Consider the following 19,009-nt stretch of genomic DNA (forward strand, 5'->3'; position numbering starts at 1 on the left):
CTGGAACTTCTGATTGCAAAGGGAGTCACCAGACCCTGCATTTCCAGCAGCACAAGCCAGCACCAGCAGCAGAATGTGTCACCGGAGCCTCATCAGAAAGCCGGATCTGGCAGGGCTGGATCTCTAGTCCCAGTGACGATCAGAACTAGGTGCCTGGCAAACAGGTGCTGAAAACCTCAGCCCCTGGGGCATAAAGCAGTCCTCCTGACATTTGCTGGATTACAGATGAACACATCTGGAAATTGAGACAATCAGGAAGCTAAAAAGTACAATGCTAATGTCACATTTCCAGATTTTCTGAAAACGTAAGCTGTGGGTGTTTAGTGAAACAATGATGCATTGTAATAGGGAGCACCAGCAACACTTTACTGTGGTAAATGGCAGCCTCCGTAGTCAGACCACGCAGCTGCACACAGTGCATGGAAAATTTAATTCACACAGTCACTTGTTCGTCAAATATTTATTCTACAAAGATGCATTCATTGACATTTATGGAGGCAGGCGGGTGGAGTGCAGTTTTCAAACTGCTCTCTGCTGGAAACCCAGTGTTCCCAGGGCATTCTTCATCCAACAAGTATTTATTGAGCACCTACTATGTGCCAGGTGCCCGTTCCAGCTCCTGATATAGCAGTGAGTAGCACAAACAGGATCCCTGAATATGCAGAATTTAGCTTCTGCTGGGAGAGAGGACACCAGACAATGTGAATAAGCAAAACACCTAGTAAATTGGAGAGCAATATATACTAAGGAGAAAGTAATGAAGCAGGGAAAAGGGGACAGGAAGGTCAAGGCAGGTGGGTGGGATTTTAGATGGAGTTTCTGAAGAGTCATTATAAGGCCACGCTCAGTGGCTCACTCCTGCAATCCTAGCACTTTGGGAGGCCCAGGCGGGCAGATCATCTGAGGTCAGGAGTTCAAGACCAGGACGGCCAACATGGCGAAACCCTGCCTCTGCTAAAAATACAAAAATTAGCCGGGTGTAGTGGCACATGCCTGTAATCCCAGCTACTCAGGAGGCTGAGGCAGGAGAATTGCCTGAACCCAGGAGGCAGAGGGTGCAGTGAACTGAGATTATGCTACTACACTCCAGCCTGGGCGACAGAACCAGCCTCTGTCTCAGAAACAAACAAAAAAATGAAAAAAGAAGAGTCATCATGGAGATAGACTTTCAAGGAAAGCCCCAAAAGAACAGAAGACCCTGGAAGGTCCTGCAGAGCCAGAGAGGGATGGGGTGGGAGAGGAGGAAAGAGCTGAGGGGGAAGGAAGGGAGGGGAAAGAACGGGGGAGAGGAAGGTAGGCAGGGAGAGCTGGAGGGAGGGGTGGGGGAGAGGAAGAATGGAGAGGAGGAGGTGGGGCTGGAAGGAAGGGAAGAGGAAGAACACGGAGCAAGAGAGGGCAGATCCAGACTGGTGGGGAGAGGGGCAGGGCAGGCTGTGCCAGGTGATGGGGCTCTGGTCGGCTTCAGCTGTGATTACCCTGTTTTTTATCTATCCAAAACACTGGTGTTCTAGATCAGATTTTGCTTTATAAAAATTGTTCACAACTGGACGTGGTAGCTCATGGCTGTAATCCCAGCACTTTGGGAGGCCGAGGTGGGCTAATCATAAGGTCTGGAGTTCAAGACCAGCCTGGCCAACATGGTGAGGCCCATTTCTACCAAAAAAATACAAAAATTGGCCAAGCATTGTGGCACACACCTGTAGTCCCAGCTACTCAAGAGGCTGAGGTGGGAGAATCGCTTGAACCTGGGAAGCAGAGGTTGCAGTGAGCCAAGATCATGCCACTGCACCCCAGCCTGGGCAACAAAGCAAGAACCTATCTCAAAAAAAAAAAAGAAATTCATTTTTTGAAAGAAGACACTATGGAAATTTTGAAGGAACACAGAGGTGCAACCTCTAGGACTATTTGGAAACAATCTCTAGGACGGGTGACCACAGGCAGTAAGAGAAAAGAGGGAAGACGGCTGGTAGTGAGAGCTGGGACTGAAGGAGAGTTGGACGGCACTCTAGAGGACCACGTGAGGAATCGGTTCTGTTCTCCAGGTTTTCAGCTCTATTCAATGAGCAGAAATTGGCAAGATTGGGAAGGACTTGCCCAGAGGCGATGGTGACATCGGGGAATGGATAGGCCAGGAGAGTTAGGAGGTCTAGAGAAAACTGTCAAGAACTAATCCTTGAATGCATCGGTATTTTAGGGGAAGGGAGAGAGGAAGGTAAGCAAGGGCATCAGAGATAGTCCAGGCCCTAGAGGGTGTGGAGAGCCAGCGGGGGCTCCGACCAGCCAAGGGTGTCCAGTGTTGGTCAAGGACCTACTACACATCCGTGAAGCCGGGTGGCTGAAGTTGATCTAGTCATCTTTCAGAGGGCAGTTTCAATGGGAAGCATGACCAAGGAGCAAAGGTAGACTCCTTGTCATTGTTGGGTAGTCAAGAGAAGAGGCTGCTGGAAACGTGGTAGGATAACAGGACCGATATTCAAGATAAATTAAGAGTATTCAGTGTGTGTCTATAAACAGCAGGGAAAGTGACAGCAGAGATTCGAGACAGAGGGCTATAGTTAGATGGAAAAAGAGATTGTGTGCCTGATTTAATCTGTAATAAAGCTCAAAGAGGGCTTAGAGAAAATACCAGTGGAGGCTGCATGCCAAGTCAGAGAATACCAGACGCTGGATGTCACCAGCACCCACAGTTGTCCCCACAAGAACAGCCATTCTCAGTCTTTGAAATGGCCACAGGTGGGAAGCGCTGGCCATGCCCTCCAGCATGACCTTAAGGTACGGGAAGGTGCACTGATTTGTGACTCCTGTGGGTGCTTCTTTATCACCACTTTGGCATCCAGCCAGGCATTGCTGCTGGGATTTCTCATGGCCTCATTTTTCTGAGTGTGCTTCTTGTCCCAGGCCTCAGCACACTCTCACCATTGTTGAGCCTGGTCTGTGCCCATTTCTACTGAGTCACATCCCTTCAGTCCTCCTTTGTAATGAGAAACCACTCCCGCTACTAGCTGTGTTCATTATGGAGCATTTCACAAACCTCTTCCTTCCTCTCATCCACAACATTTATGTTCTATGATCAACCAGAACTTCACATTAAAACCATTATAACAATCCAGTCTCCACAAGCTCATAACATCCCAAAGCTATGCTGCCTCATCGATGCTTCTCCTTCTAATGAAAACAGAGATTCTCCTCCCAATAGGTGGACCCAGCAGAAGAGAGAGAACAGGATTGTGTGGGGAACCAATCCCCATGACTCCATTCCTTTCTCCCACAGCAGAGCTGGCTGTGGAATTGAGGGTCGGGCAGAACAATCAGGGGACTCCAAAGCCAAGGAAGGAGGTACCAGACCTGGGGATGCCAGTGAGTCACAGTGGTCATGGTGGTAGAGGGACAACAGGGCAAGCCAGAGAAAGGACATTACGAATAGGCTCATTGGGCCAGGCATGGTGGCTCACATAATCCCAGGACTTTGGGAGGCTGAGGCAAGAGGATCACTTCAGCCCAGGAGTTCAATTCCAGCCTGGGCAACACAGCAAGACCCTATCTCTAGCTAAAAGATTAGCCAGGTGTGGTGTCATGCATCTGTAGTCCTAGCTACTTGGGAGGCTGAGGCGAGAGGAGCACTTCAACCCACGAGTTGGAGGCTACAGTGAGGTAGGATCACACCACTGTACTCCAGCCTGGGTGACAGAGTGAGGCCCCATCTCTTAAAAAAATAGTAGGGAAAGGAGTGTTCCTTGGAGCAAGGGAAGCCAGGAAGAGTCCAACAAGGAGGCTCAAGTGTGAGTTCTCACATCAGTGACAGCAGATGGGCAGGGGTGGCAGTCCTGGGAACGTGGGGCCAGGACGTTTCACAAGAGTCCCCATTGTGGACATGAGGCTACAAAAAATGTCAGCAGGAAACAAGAGAGAAGAAGTGAGGTCACTAGCAAGTAGGAGTGATTAGGATGGGTGGCCCAGACACGCCAGGGAGAGAGCGCAGAGAAGCCGGTGAATGGGGATGGCAAAATGGTGTCGGAAGGACATGGGGACAAGAGGGCACAGGGCAACAAAAGTAATGTCCATTAGAGAGACATGAGAGATGGCTGGGCATGGTGGCTCACGCCTGTAATCCCAGCACTGAGGTTGAGGCAGGCAGCTCACGAGGTCAGCAGTTTGCGACCAGCCTGGCCAAGATGGTGAAACCCCATGTCTACTAAAAATACAAAAATTATCTGGGTACGGTGGTGGGCGCCTGTAATCCCAGCTATTCAGGAGGCTGAGGCAGGAGAATCGCTTGAATCCAGGAGGTGGAGGTTGCAGTGAGCTGAGATTGTACCATTGCAGTCCAGCCTGGGCAACAGAGCAAGACTTCATCTCAAAACAAAAAAAAAAAAAAAAAAGAGAGAGACACGAGAGACATACAGGCTAAGGGGAAAGGATGAATATCACGTCTCCCTCCAGCCACTGAACTTGTCTGCTGAAGAGCTGGAAAAGGTAAATGACAAAGTAAAATGAAAAAAAGGAGAGCGTTGAGAAGTTGCACAAGGGAATGAGGAATCAAAAATGACGCCGCTGCTGCCTCTCAGTGGCTTTTATGAGACATAAAGCAGAAATGTGTGCGCTTATTAGACAAAAGAATTTAGGCTATAGCCTGGCACACTGGCAATACCTCAAAGTAACCTCGATGAGTTATGAGAAACCAGGGCCGGGTGCGGTCGCGAACACCTGTAATCCCAGCACTTTGGGAGACCAAGGAAGGGAGGACTGCTGGAGGCCAGAGTCCCAGACCAGCCTGGGCAACACAGTGACACTGTCTCTACTAAAAACTTCAAAATTAGCTGGTTGTGGTGGTGTGCATCTCTAGTCCCAACTACTCGGGAAGCTGAAGCAAGAAGATTGCTTGAGCCCAGGACTTAGAGGCTGCAGTGAGCTAGGATTGCACCACTGCACTCCAGCCTAGGCAATAGAGCGAGACCCTGTCTCCAAAGAAAAATAAAAAAGAGAAACCAGGAAAAAAAACCAACTCCACTCAAATCCCTTCAAGTACACAGCCCCTCCCTGCAGTCTTTTCTGGAGCCTAACATTGGGTAGTTTCCACAGCTACTGCAGGAGGCCGAGTCTGGGAACTACAGAAGCCAAGGCTGGGAAGGAGACCCGCCCACTGTGGTCCCCAAGCAGCGGTCAAGGGCAAGGTCGGGAAGCGGCTGTATGTTGTCTGTGCCCTGTTGGGGGCCCCCTGATGTACTACTGTCCAGGACCACCCAAGGCAACATCCCAGGCAAAGTCACCCCACTGAGCCTTCTCTCATCCGAGTCCTCTTACACCTACCCCTCCCTTCAGGTGTCTGCTGTCAGCGAAAACCCGGCTGCCACGTGGATTCAGGGCAGGCATTAAGGATCAGCACCCCAGGCCCTTCCAGGGGCACCTCTCACTGTCCAGGCACGTCTCAGCTCGAATACCACCTTTCTCCAGCTGCCGAACTTGTCTGCTTTGCTGCCAACCCCATGACCATCCTCTGGCCTATTTGTTTCCTGGCTTGTTGGCAATGTCCCCTGCAAGAAAGCTCCCTGAGGACTAGGGCCATGTCTCCATGCCTGGTACAGAGAGATGATTCATGCATCTCTGTCAGGGGACGAGGGGTCTGGAGTCACAGCAAGTCTCAGGGGGACAGGCTCTCTGAAGCCCAGCATTTCGCCATCCCCCCAGCTGAGTCCCCAGCCCTGACATGTGGAGAGCTGGCTGGGCCAAATCTCTTTGCCTGTGCAGGCTATTCTAATGAGATAAAAATGAACAACAGAGCCTCCATATTTGCCAGTCAGAAAAATGTTTCTTCTACTCTATGAATCAGCGAAATGGAGTTAAAACAAATTCTTTGCTGAGGAGCCTTTAGAGTTCAAACAGAAATGATTGTGAGGAACCTGTGACCGCTTCCCCAGAAATGGGAACACAGCAGAGAGCCCTTCAGAGCTGTGCAGGGAGGACACGGAGTCCCAGTCTTCTCTTCCTCCTTTCCTTCCTTCAAGGCTGACTGCCTGGCAGCCAGTTGCCAACTCCCTTCTAAAGGCCCTGCAGTGCCACCACCAGGACGCCTGAGGAACTGCTCCAGGTTTGTCAGCTCCCCCAGCATTCCCAAGGCAGCTTCCAGCACAAGAAAAACTAGCCAGAGCTCCCTGAGGGCCTCAGGGACAGTGAGCTTCCGGTTTGGGCACTTGAAGCAGAGGCAAACCTAAGACCTTGATTTTAGCTCCTGCTTGTTTACAGCTCCTGTCCTTGAAAGGTCACCCGCTTACACCAACACCCATCTCTAATTGTGAACAAGAAATAGCACCATTGGCCTCTCTTAGGGAGGCCCCTGCAGGGAGTTTAACCACAGAAACAAAACTCTGTCAACACAAAGCATTAAGTGAAAGGATGCCAGACCAGCCGAACCCATTTCTGGGTCCGCACGCACAGTCTAGATGAGGAAGGGAAGGGAACAGATGAAATGCACAGTGCGTAAGGCAGGACTGTCCCGCAGCCCCCACAAGACAGCACAGGAAATAAAATCAAATGCGAGGCTTCAAACACAGGTGATTTCTCTTAGGTATCAAAAACATTCATTTTATATTGTCTGCTCCAATCACATCTGCTTGAAAATGTAGTATTAAAAAAAAAGGCTTTGCTTAAGGATGATCCTTCAAATAACTTTAAAAGTCTACATTTTTGACTAATTAAGAAGGGAATTCCAACATGAATCCCACAAAGATAGGGAAGAAGAAAAATAGTAAATATTCCAATTGAGAAATGTGCTATTACAGAAGATAATTATATAAACATAATTTACATAAGAAATAAAAATGGTGAATATGAAAAATGTATAATCTCTTAGTAATTAAAGAAATCCAAAACAAAATATCTCTCTCCTATCAAGGAGGCACAAATAAACAAACAAAACTCAATAATATTAAAGTTGACTCATTGGTGGGAAAATAAATTAGTACACATTCTAGGGGGTAATTTGGCAATATTTATATAAATCCTTTAAAAATTATGTGGTTGTTTTGACAAATGATACAACTCATGAGAATTCATCTTCTGGAAATAGTTCAGCTGCAGGCACCGCCTATAAAAGGGAATTTGGAAAGATACCTATGTCTAACCATGGGGTACTTATTAAATAAAACAATATTATCTACTCAATGGACTACTATGAATCCAATAAAAAATACATGTCAAATGTTTTCACTGACCCAAAGTTACTTAAATATTACACAGGAAAAAAGGTGACTTTAAAAAAATGCATTTATGAACCAATTTAGCTAAAATTTATTTATTTCTATGTACAGCTATATACATACACATAGTAAAAGGACTAAAACAAGACACTCCAAGGTGACAACAGAGGTGGTCTGGGAAACTGAGACTATGAGTGCATTTTTTAAATTATGCCTTTATTTTTCTTTTCTGAGGTTGCTATAGTAAAAATATACTGCTTAGGTAATAAGGAAAAACCATTAGGATTATTTCTTAAACTGAATAGGAAAAAAAAAAAAAAATTCCTAAATGAACTTCCCAGGGCTAACACAGGAGGAACAGGCAAGACCCCGGCACCCGTGCTAAAGATCGCCCACCTGCCTGAGGTGCCCGCTATCCCTGCCCAGAACAGACAGCTCAGGCCACAGACTCTTAACTCCCCCCAGCTTCTTCAGAAAGCATACTTAGAGGGAAGGCAGAAAAAGTGGCATTTCAAGAATACGTCCCATGTGACTTGAAGAATTTGAAAGGCAAAGATATTTAAACAGGGATGAATTACAGACCCATGTACCCAAAGTAAAAAGCCAAGTTTTACATAGTTCCTAGTGTGGACTAGGAACACCAAACTACTGAGCCAAGACTAGAACCAAACACAGAAAGGTCCTGAGAGTAAGATATTTTTCTATTGAATTAATCTCATTCCAGGGTCTATTTTCATGATTCTACTGTAATACTTACTGTATAAAACTATGTATTAAAAAATAGTAAGAAAAACATGATATAAAATACATCAAAATATACCACATAAACCCCAAAGGATTTTCCATGCATACCAATATTACAAATTAGAACATCTTAAGTCTTTCATTCTCCAGCTCTTTCAGACCACAAGGCCAAACAAAGCCTCACTCGGAACAATATCCCTGGCGGCACTCCTGTCCCATGGCCTTAGGCGGTATATCTTTTCTCTCCTTCATGTTTGGCCTTGTGGTACTTGAGATAGTCATTATAGAGTTCCTTAAAGACGTCTCTCACTCCCGGCTGCAGCGAGGCCCGCAGGAACTGGACGTCAGGCTCGATGCAGAGGTCCAGGATAAGGTAAATGCCCTCCTGCAGCAGACTTTTCACCGCTGGATATAAGGTCACCTGGGGAAAAGGCAAACCTCTGTGAGAACAACTCGGGGCAGAGATCAAGCCCCACCTCTTGCCGACAATGTCTTGGGAAGCACTGACAAGTAATTTCAAACTGGTCTCCAACTTGAGAAAAGATTGACATTCACTTTAAAAATATAATTTTGTTGCTAAGTCAAATATTTAAACACACATATTTTTAAAGTTTGTATTTTGGGGAAATAGAAGCTAACTCAAGCAAACACAAACCTGGAATAAAACTCCATGAAAGCACAAGGGCGGCTTTGCTATGTAGTAAATGATGCTTATGTGTTTACCAGGGGCATTTTAAAAAGCTGGAGTCTTTACATTTAAAAACCTTCTAAGAAGATAAGCTGCCTGCCCATTGTATCAAATTCCTCTGCACTGTCAATCACCACGAAAACTACGCCAACCCTGTGGGACAATGACAACAACGTTCACTGTAAGACTATGACCCCATCTCACCCCAGAGCAAGGCAGCAGGCAGGTCCTAACACTACCAAAACAGACCGCTTGCTAAGTCTACACTAGTAATTAGATCACATCATATCACCCAAGAGCAGAAATGATTCATGATTGCCAGTTAATAGATTCTTTATTTTTGTCAAGAAAGCACAATATGCACTTAATTTCTAACAGCCCTGGAATGGCTGAACTGGTCCTCGTGCCTAAAGCTGCCCTTCTCCCTGAAGTTCAGGGTTAACTAAAATCTGGAGCACAGGAGTGGGGGTGGCAGCCATCTCCAACCTGGCTATATCTGATGCTCCACCCAAACTTCCAGAGAAGAGACTCAGACTAATATCAAAACAACCAAAACGGCTGGGGGAGCAGGTTCTCCCTGCGCTTACCACATCCATTCAGGTTTCAACTAAATGTGGGCTGAACAGAGTTTGAAACCCTGGTAACTGAAACTAAAATGCAGTCGTAATGAAGAGTTCTGGGAACAGATGGTGGTGACGGCTGCACAATATTAGAATGTATGTAATACTACTGAAGTGCACATATAAAACAGTTAAGCTGGTAAAATTCACCTTATACTATATGTATTTTACCATTACTTCTAAAAAGTAGAAAAAAACCAAAGCAGTGGTAAAGTAACGCAGGCAGGCCTGAAATTTGGCTGATCTTCATTTATCGCTACCCTGATAACCTGAAAGAGTTAATGCCTCTCTGCAAACAGTTTCTAATGAGGACATATTTATTAACCAGAAGAAGTGATTCACAAAGGCAACCACTGGGAAGTACATTCCTAAAGAGGCAATTTGTTTCTGTCTTTAAGATGATGCTATTCTTCAAAGTTATGATTCTTTTCATGTGACAGTTCAGAAATTTCTGACAAGTGATCATCTTAAATTTTACCATTTTATAGATGATAGGAACATTCAAGGACCGAAGACAGAATGGAATGTCTGTGAATTTTACAGCAAGGTAATTGGGAGGGAAAGAAAAAAAAAAAAAAAAAACAAAACAAAAAACAGACAAAAATACAAAGTCCTTGACCATATAGCAGGGTGAGGGCTTAGTAAGTGGACTACCTGTTCATTCATTTAATTATCGCTTGCTAAATAAGTAATTCTACTTCCAAAGGTTAAAAAATGAGGCTCAGTGACCACCCCAAGGTCACACAGCTAATAACTGGCAGCACTGAGACTTGAACCTAGGCAGTCTGAGCCCAGGGCCCATGCTTTGGACTACTGCTTCACATAGTATCTCAGTAGTGAAAACGCAGCCAGTCAGCCTCCAGCAAAAGCTCTGGGGGTAGGAAGGAAGGCCAGAAGGTTTCAGACAATACAACCACTTTAAACCTTTAGGTTTCAGATTACTTATTTCTAAAATGAGAAAAAAAGTCAATTTTTACAACATTAAGATCATTGGCCAACAAATGAAAACACCACTAAGTAGCTTTAAAAAAATCTTAGAATAAGCAGCACAAAATATTTATTCCAAGCTATCAATATACAAATTGTCCCTGACTTAAGACAGTTCAACTTAACACTTTTCGACTTAACATTTTTTGAATTTACAATGGATTTATCCAGATATAACTGCATCATTAAGTCAAGGAATATCTGGACTTAATCATGGTTCAGCCTATGATTTTTTCACTTTTACAATGGGTTTATCAAGTACTGAATGCATTTCAACTTATGATATTTTGAACATAGTATGGTTTTATCAGGACACAGCCCATCCTAAGTCGAGGAGCATCTGCAGAGGACATTGTAAATTTGGTCTAGGGGCAAAAAAGAAGACAAAGGTAACCACAATTTCCTGCATGTTTCCACAGGGACCCATTACTCCTTGGAGGAAAGAAGACGAGCAGGCCTCTGCAGCTGCCCCTTCCCTTGACTAACACATCTCACCAGGTCATCTTACCCTGACTACTGACAGGTCCCACCAGCAATACTCAACTCTGCAGAAGTACAAGGAAAATGCAAAGAAGATCTACTTAGCATTACATCTAGCATTTAATTAAACTTCAACACGCTGGTCTAGAAAGATTTATGGCTCTCTCAGCAGAAGCCTCTAATGGATATGGAATATTTTCTTCATTACTGAATTTAAAAACAAATGAAAGATAAAACACAGACCGTGGTGCCAGTGGACTCTGGGAGGCTATGGCCCTAGATAATTCCCAAGGCCTTTGGCTTTCAAGATTAAAAATAAAAATATAACTGATGAGCATAAATTACACATGAACAATGAGGCCAGGAAGCCAGGGACTTTTCATAAAGTGAATCTCAGAATAACAATTAGTGACTTAAGGGTTCAAATTACTGCTTCTCTTCTTGGACCTTAGTGAAGTGATATGACTATGTCTCATTTTATTATTCAGTAACACAGAAAATAATGCCAGCTTTTCTTTCATCAAAAGCTTACATATTAATGACTGATATGCTTGGGAAATACCAAGATTCCATAAAAAGGCTAAATAACTGCAAGGAAATCAAACTACAAGCCCACATCTTGGTCACAGGACAAGTGGAAGAGGTGCTCTCAAGATCCACGGCTCTTACCAGGTGTGGGCCCCACACAGCCCAGCACTTTTACATGGCCAGGCTGTCCCCACCTCCCCACCCACAGGACAGGCACTGCTGCCTACCCAGGTGAGCAAGGCCAACGGGGCAGAAATTATTTAGTATTCTAGATTTACCTAAAACAGGAGCAGGGATGAAAACTGATGCAGCTCCAGGTTTTCAGCCCAACTTCCCTGGAGAAATGCTGACACCTCTACCCTAACAAGTTTACTTGTGATTTTACTACTGTTCTTACAAGATTTACAAAGGGGAACTGGATATTTTATAGACAGATCGAACACAATGTAAATGTATATCAATACATACAGAAGACAGACAGAAGAATACACCATACTTTGCTCAAGCCTGTCACAAACAATTTAAACCAAGATTTATACAGCCTAGATTTACAAAGTTCTATAGTGAACTTACTATGGCTCACACAGGGTCCTGTGGAATTTTGAAAATAGCACAATGACATTTCAATGTAAGATAACTGTTGAATGGCCGGGTAAGGTGGCTCATACCTGTAATCCTGGCACTTTGGGAAACCAAGGCAGGTGGATTACCTGAGGCCAGGAGTTCAAGACCAGCCTGGCCAACATGGCAAAACCCTGTCTCTACTAAAAATACAAAAATCAGCCAGGTATGGTGGTGGGTGCCTATAATCCCAGCTCCTCAGGAGGCTGAGGCAGAAGAATTGCTTGAACCCAAAGGACGGAGGTTGCAGTGAGCCAAGATCATGCCACTTCACTCTGGCCTGGGTGAAAGAGCAAAACCCCATCTCGAAAAAAAAAAAGAGGTAACTGATGAATAATGAATTATCCAGAACATTGAATCAAAAAGTCAGATTAATTTGGACAAATATATTTTTCCTTAATCTATCTAAACAACTACCTGTATCTCCACCTTGTCATCTACTTTCAGTATCTGAAAGCAGCTGAGTCACATGAATGACACACCCCCCGAGTAAAGATACATGAACTCTCTTGCAGTTGAGGGGACCCCAGAACCCTGAGATCTAGAATCCCTCTTTTTTATCTTTCTTTCTTTTTTTTTTTTTTTTTTTGAGACAAACTCTTGCTCTGTTGCCAGGCTGGAGCGCAGTGGCATGATCTCAGCTCACTGCAACCTCCCTGGTAGAAACGCTCTTTCTAGTCTCCATTAAGCTTGGTCCTATGAGAGCTCCTGTTCTTGGATCTGGGTAACATTTCCTTTCCTTTTATATGACACAAAAAAACTAATCAAAATAGACCCCAAGGTTTGCACTGGAGCAAGACAGATAATCAAGCCTTTTCTGTATACAAGGCACTGCTGAGCCTTCTGTATGTCATTTCATTTGGTCCTTAAAAAAACCCTGTAGAAAGGCTGCTAAATACCTTGAAATAGGACTCCAGAGACTGGGGAGGCTAAGGAAGGAGGAATGCCTGAGGCCAGGAGTTTGAGACCAGCCTGCACAACATAGCAAGACCTCATCTCTACAAAAATTTAAAAATTAGCAGGATGTGGTAGTATGTGCCTGTAGTCCTAGCTACTTGGAAGGCTGAGGTGGGAGGATCATTTGAGCCCAGGAGTTCGAAGCTATAGGATGCTATCATCGCATTACTGCACTCCAGCCTGAATGGGGAAGCAAAACCCTGTCTAAAACATGCACACAGCAACAGAGAACTGTCATACCCACAACATTGCTTGCCATTTTGGTTGAGAAACCCTGCTTAAGAACCATAAACAGAAGCACTTGGTGAAAGACATCGAACCCAATTTTACCTTCTGTACCTCCGACACGTACTGGGCCACCATAAATGGGGAAAACACAGTGAACTCCTCAGCTTGTGCGGCAATGTGGCTGTACATCCTTTCAACCAGGCGTGCACACTTCAGGACCATGGGCAGGTCATCTGTGCTTCCTACAGACAGCAAAGTGTTCCCCAACCAATTAGTTCAAAAACAGCACATTTTAACTCTTCTATGTTATACTTTTAATATGGGTGAAAATTATCTCAAGTGTTACATGTTTTCCCAGACTCTTTAATTGGCTTATTTTGCAAACAGAATAAGGGAGAACAGATATGTTCAAACAGTTATCTACACAACAAAGGGATGGACACTTAAAAAACTCAAGAGTGTGTGGGTGTTTTTAAGAGTCTAACCAGAATAGCAATCAATATTTTTAAGAGATAATCTAGGATTACTAAAAAAAGAAGATTGAGTTCTACGAGAATGGCATAAACTGGAAAAAAATTGAAAATTATCCTAAGGGGAGAAAATCATTTACCGACATCATGATTTAAAAAATGAGATACCCTGAATCATGTCTTTGCCTCCTTAAGTTTCAGAAATTGTTTCTGTATGTGTCTTTTATAGGTGGACAGATATAGGACTCAATTATCATTAGCAGACATTTATCTGTCTTCTTAGATTTACTTCTGATTCCTAGTTCTTCCCACCATATGGTGTCAGGATCATCCAGGGATTCTTAACAAACTCCTCCCAGGAATCCTAATTGCATGTGTGCCTCCACAGCTTGAGTTACAGCCCATGGGGAAGTTCTCTCTGCCATCATTCAGCATAATGGTAGGCATAGTTTTATTTATTTATTTATTATTTTTTTGAGACAGAGTTTCGCTCTTGTTGCCCAGGCTGGAGTGCAATGGTGCAATCTCAGCTCTTCGTAACCACCGCCTTCCAGGTTCAAGCGATTCTCCTGCTTCAGCCTCCTAACTGGGATTACAGATGCGTGCCACCATGCCCACCTCATTTTTTTTTTTTTTTTTTTTTTTTTTTTGTATTTTTAGTAGAGACAGGGTTTCACCATGTTGGCCCAGGCTGGTCTCGAACTCCTGACCTCATGATCTCCCTGTCTTGGCCACCCAAAGTGCCAGGATTATAGGCATGAGCCACCACGCCCAGCCTAGTAGGCAGGTTTTTATAAAACTCCAGAAAACACAAATGAATCCATAATAACAAAAAGCAGATGGCTGACTGGTGCTGGGACCAGAGTGGAAACAAAAGTACAAAGAAGCAAGATGAATCTTTTGAGGCTGATGGAATATATTCTACATTTTGATTGTGGGGATGGTTTCATACATAAAACATACATAAAACCCATTAAGTTGCATACTTTGAACAGATGCAATTTGTTATGCATACATTGTACATAACTCAATAAAGATGATTTTTAGAATGCATACCATTTTTAAAGACCCTGAATAAGCATCCAGACATTTTTTATGGATGCAATTTTTCTAGATCAATGTAATTGTATAAAATTATGTCAACTGTTACCATTCATGTAGCACTTCATGTAGTATTTCAACAGACAATATACTCTGGTGATATGTTTTAATATCTCACATCAACTGTTCTCTTTTCAGACTGTTCAACACATACATGCTATTTGCAACACGAATACATGGCACTTGTCATGTCAGCCACCAATTTAATGTGTGCTCATTAAAAAGAGCACATTGGATACCAATAAAAGAGAGAATAAAAGTTAAAATTCTACTCAGTTAAGCCACGAATACATCTAAGAACCAGGTCTTAGCAGATAGTATGATGAAGCCACACTCACATGAACACTGCACAGAGTCCCAGAAGTGTGATGTGCTCCTGCGCTTCCTCAAATACATGACAAAGGACACGACTGTGGCAGTGTGACCAAGCTGTGCTCCACCCCTGCTGAGCAAGGCCCTGGCCTTCGGTCCAGGCAGACATGACTGCAAGAACAGGGGTTCTTTCTTGCTGAGCTCAGACATGACTGGAGAGGCCTTGACACAGAACTTGACACAGGCCTTGACACAGCCACCACCAACTGGCTGAGGCTGCCACGGGAGGGGAAACTTGTTTATTAAGGCTGCTGCTAAATCGATTCACAGTATTAAGCTGACATGCTCTGCACCAGACAAAGGAAGAAGCAAAATACCTAACTGTGCCACTGACTGATCCCAAAACCAGGCAGAGGAATTGAAGCCTAGCGTTAACGATGCCCTTCCCCTTTTCTCAAAAGTTGTCTGGGCCGGGCGCGGTGGCTCACGCCTGTAATCCCAGCACTTTGGGAGGCCGAGGCGGGTGGATCACGAGGTCAAGAGATCGAGACCATCCTGGTCAAAATGGTGAAACCCCGTCTCTACTAAAAATACAAAAAATTAGCTGGGCATGGTGGCGCGTGCCTGTAGTCCCACCTACTCAGGAGGCTGAGGCAGGAGAATTGCCTGAACCTGAGAGGCGGAGGTTGCGGTGAGCCGAGATTGCGCCACTGCACTCCAGCCTGGACCACAAGAGCGAAACTCCGACTCAAAAAAAAAAAAAAAAAAAAAAGTTGTCTGGTTAAAGGGCTATTGCTTAAGTCTACAAAACTGAATCACAATGGTAGGAGAGAAGTTGAGCACCACTCATGGATTTCTGAGTTAGTCCAGAACTACTGTCACAGGGACTTCTGACACCATCAAAGTTGAGTTATGGTCCCAGAACATCTGAGCTGACACCCTAACCTACTGCTTAGCACATTAGACAGTAAATACATAGCTGGTACATGCTATGCAATTTCAAAATACTGCAAAATAAAATAGAAATAAATGCAATTTTTTTTTCCTGGAGATAGAGTCTCACTCTGTTGCCCAAGCTTGGAGTGTAATGCTGTGATCTTGGCTCACTGCAATCTCCACCTCCCAAGCTCAAGTGATTCTCCTGCTTCAACCACCCAAGTAGCTGGGATTACAGGTGTCCACCACCACACCTGGCTAACTTTTGTTACTTTTAGGAGAGATGGGGTTTCACCATGTTGGCCAGGCTAGGTTTGAACTCCTGACCTCAGGTAATCCACCCACCTCAGCCTCCCAATGTGCTGGGATGACAGGCATGAGCCACGGCACCCAGCCAGCAATTTTTAAAATAATGAAAATCTCCCTCAAATTAGAAATTCAGCTGGAATCTACAAACTTCAAAGCTGAAAAATGAATTGTACACATAATATATTATAATGCTATTGCCATATGGCAGTTTGTATTTCCCTAGTAAACAAACACACCCTTGCCAAGCTGAGGCTGAACAGTGGCGGAGGGACCTTATCCCTTTTATGAGATTGCTCTATACTTGCCTGTTCCTCTTCATCTCCCTTTTGAACTATAAGCTTCTTAAGGGCAGGAATGGGGTTGTGGTCATTTTTATATCCCCTTTATATGATATACATGCTCAGTAACTATTTCCTAAATCTGATTTTTTTCCCCCCAGAAAAGGAACTATGTGAATAAGGAGATGCCTGATTCATCTACTGTTTTACATAGGATAAAATGTAACCATTTGAAATTTAAACATAGAAATTATTTTGAGTATTCATTTGATATCAATGTTTCTCTTATTTAAACACAACTGAGTAGTTTTATTTTCAGTAACATGTGGCTCGCAGCAAAACCCCATGATAAATACATTTGAAACTATATCTGATGTTACTCCAAATTACCTTTGTCTTTCTGCCGCCCTTCGCGCATAACTGAAAACACCAATCTATTGAAAGAGTTCAAGAAAGAAGGGATGGCTTTCAGCATTACCTGTAATGACAGATAACAGAATGTAAAAGTACACATGCGATTATTTAAGTTTTTCTACTTTAAAGGAGTTCATACTTATTTCTTTCTTAGCCTTGTCTATCGGGACACCCAAAACAGTTGTGTGTGCTCAGGGGTAGCCACAGCCTTTTGCCTGGGGGTGCTGGTATCACTGTTCACCCATCTTGTATTGGACTCTTTGACCCTTGTTTTAACTATCTGGGATACAGACCCACACAGCATAACTTCAGGAGTCTATGGGGCAATCCTGGTTTGGAATTTGCTGAGTCTATACCTTTCACTCTAAGCTGGTGCTAATCCAGTCTAGAAATGGGTAGAAATAAACAATAGGAACAGTACTAATCAATATATTCAAGTATCATTGGTACTAAAAAATAATTAAGTAAAACAAATGCACTTAAAATGGGGACCAAAGCCTCTCAATTAATAGTGCTGAAAAGGTCTGCTTGAAAACTTCATCTTGAAAAATGAGATTTCAGCCAGGCACAGTGGCTCATGCCTATAATCCCAGCACTTTGGGAGGCCAAGGCAGGTGGATCACCTGAGGTCAGGAGTTCAAGACCAGCCTGGGCAACATGGTGAAACCTCATTTCTACTAAAAATACAAAAATTAGCCAGGCATGGTGGTGGGTGCCTGTAATTCCAGCTACCCAGGAGGCCGGGGCATGAGAATTGCTTGAACCCAGGAGGCAGAGGTTGCAGTGAGCCGACATTGTACCACTGCACTCCAGCCTGGGCGACAGAGCGAAACTCCATCTCAAAAAAAAAAAAAAAAGAAAAAGAAAAAGAAAAATGGGATTCCAATGACAAAACACACTTCTTTTATACTCAATCATCTTTAGGTCTGGATCACAACCACACACTGTCACCAACAGAGCACCACACGCCACATGTGACTACATACATTTAAATTAACTAGAATTAAATCAAATTAAATATTCAGTTCCTAGTCATACTGGCCACATTTCAAGGGGTCAAGACACCAGTGGCCAGTGGTTACCATGCTGGACGACGGAGATACAGCACACGCCCGCCACTGCTGAACACTGCTGGACAGCACTGCACCACGTATCAGAGTGAACAGAGAGGAAATCAAGTACTGGGATTATTCTCTTTGGTATAATTCGTACAACAAAATTTTTGATAGCATAATACCACATTCTTCATGTCAAATTATTGACTTTTTGCAGTGTGTTCAGAAAGAGTTGATTTTTGCAAAAGTATTTCAGCGTTTCATATAGTTCCCCAAGGACCCTCTCTCAATCCTTTGCTATCATACTGATGGAAAGCACACAAATCCTTTTGGAACTATCTGGGTTCACACTCTGGCTCCTTATGTGGTCTTCAATAAATCACCTAGCTTTTTTCTATATGTATGCACCTCAGTTTCCTCATCTGCAAAATGAGGATGATAGGTTGTCATGAGGATTAAATAAGCTAAGCATGTGAAGTGCTTAGAACAGCATTCACTGCTGGTGGTTCTGCTGGGTATGCTGGCTGTGATGACTTCTTGCTATACCCTTTAGAGGCACCTAAGAGGATTCTAGCTGGATGTTTACGTCAATGTGGGCCTACTATGCACACAGCTGACACTGATCACTGATCATGCATCAGGTTCCCCACCCAACCCCAATAGATGAGAGTGAGCTATGATTAATCACATCATTTTTACTGTAATGCCACATCATTATCCTTGTCAATTTTCTCCACTTATTAAATGATTTAATTCCACTAAATGGTCATCTGCTAATGGTTCTGTGGAAGAATCAAGCTGCTTTCTAATATTATTTTCATCAACTTCACAAAATCTTGCACCTTTGCAAGATCTGTAATTTCAGTTTGCAATTTATGTGCATTGCATTTATACTGTACAGTCACATACAAATCCAACATCAGCCAAGAGATTTCATAACAAAGATACTGATAAGATAAACAGCGCCAAAGGCAATTGTTAATGGGGGAAGGCTTTAGAGTTAGACCCAATTTCATGAGTGTTTAGCTTATCAGAGAATATTTTCCTTAAAAACTGTACTGCTGGCAGGTTTCTATCCTTAGGACATC

The 19,009-nt window shown here is 43.8% G+C and overlaps 1 protein-coding gene across 5 annotated transcripts in view; it reads right to left on the bottom strand.

Moving 5' to 3' along the window:
- Positions 1–7,260: 7,260 nt before the first annotated feature.
- Positions 7,261–19,009, bottom strand: part of URB2 (URB2 ribosome biogenesis homolog) — a 34,452-nt gene continuing 22,703 nt past the window's right edge. For 2 of the 5 annotated variants that reach the window (XM_032242364.1, XM_032242365.1), the window contains exons 8-10: positions 16,843–16,930; positions 13,149–13,288; positions 7,261–8,358 (exon numbers count right to left, since the gene is read on the bottom strand). In XM_032242364.1, the coding sequence (XP_032098255.1) occupies positions 8,161–8,358; positions 13,149–13,288; positions 16,843–16,930 (426 nt within the window). In that variant the 3' untranslated portion in view covers positions 7,261–8,160. The remainder of the gene's footprint in view (positions 8,359–13,148; positions 13,289–16,842; positions 16,931–19,009) is intronic. The other 3 variants (XM_032242367.1, XR_004257970.1, XM_032242366.1) reach the window with 3 other exon arrangements.

Source organism: Sapajus apella, unplaced genomic scaffold (genome assembly GCF_009761245.1).
Source record: "Sapajus apella isolate SASKATOON/1434 unplaced genomic scaffold, GSC_monkey_1.0 scaffold49, whole genome shotgun sequence".
Taxonomy (NCBI): Eukaryota; Metazoa; Chordata; class Mammalia; order Primates; family Cebidae; genus Sapajus; species Sapajus apella.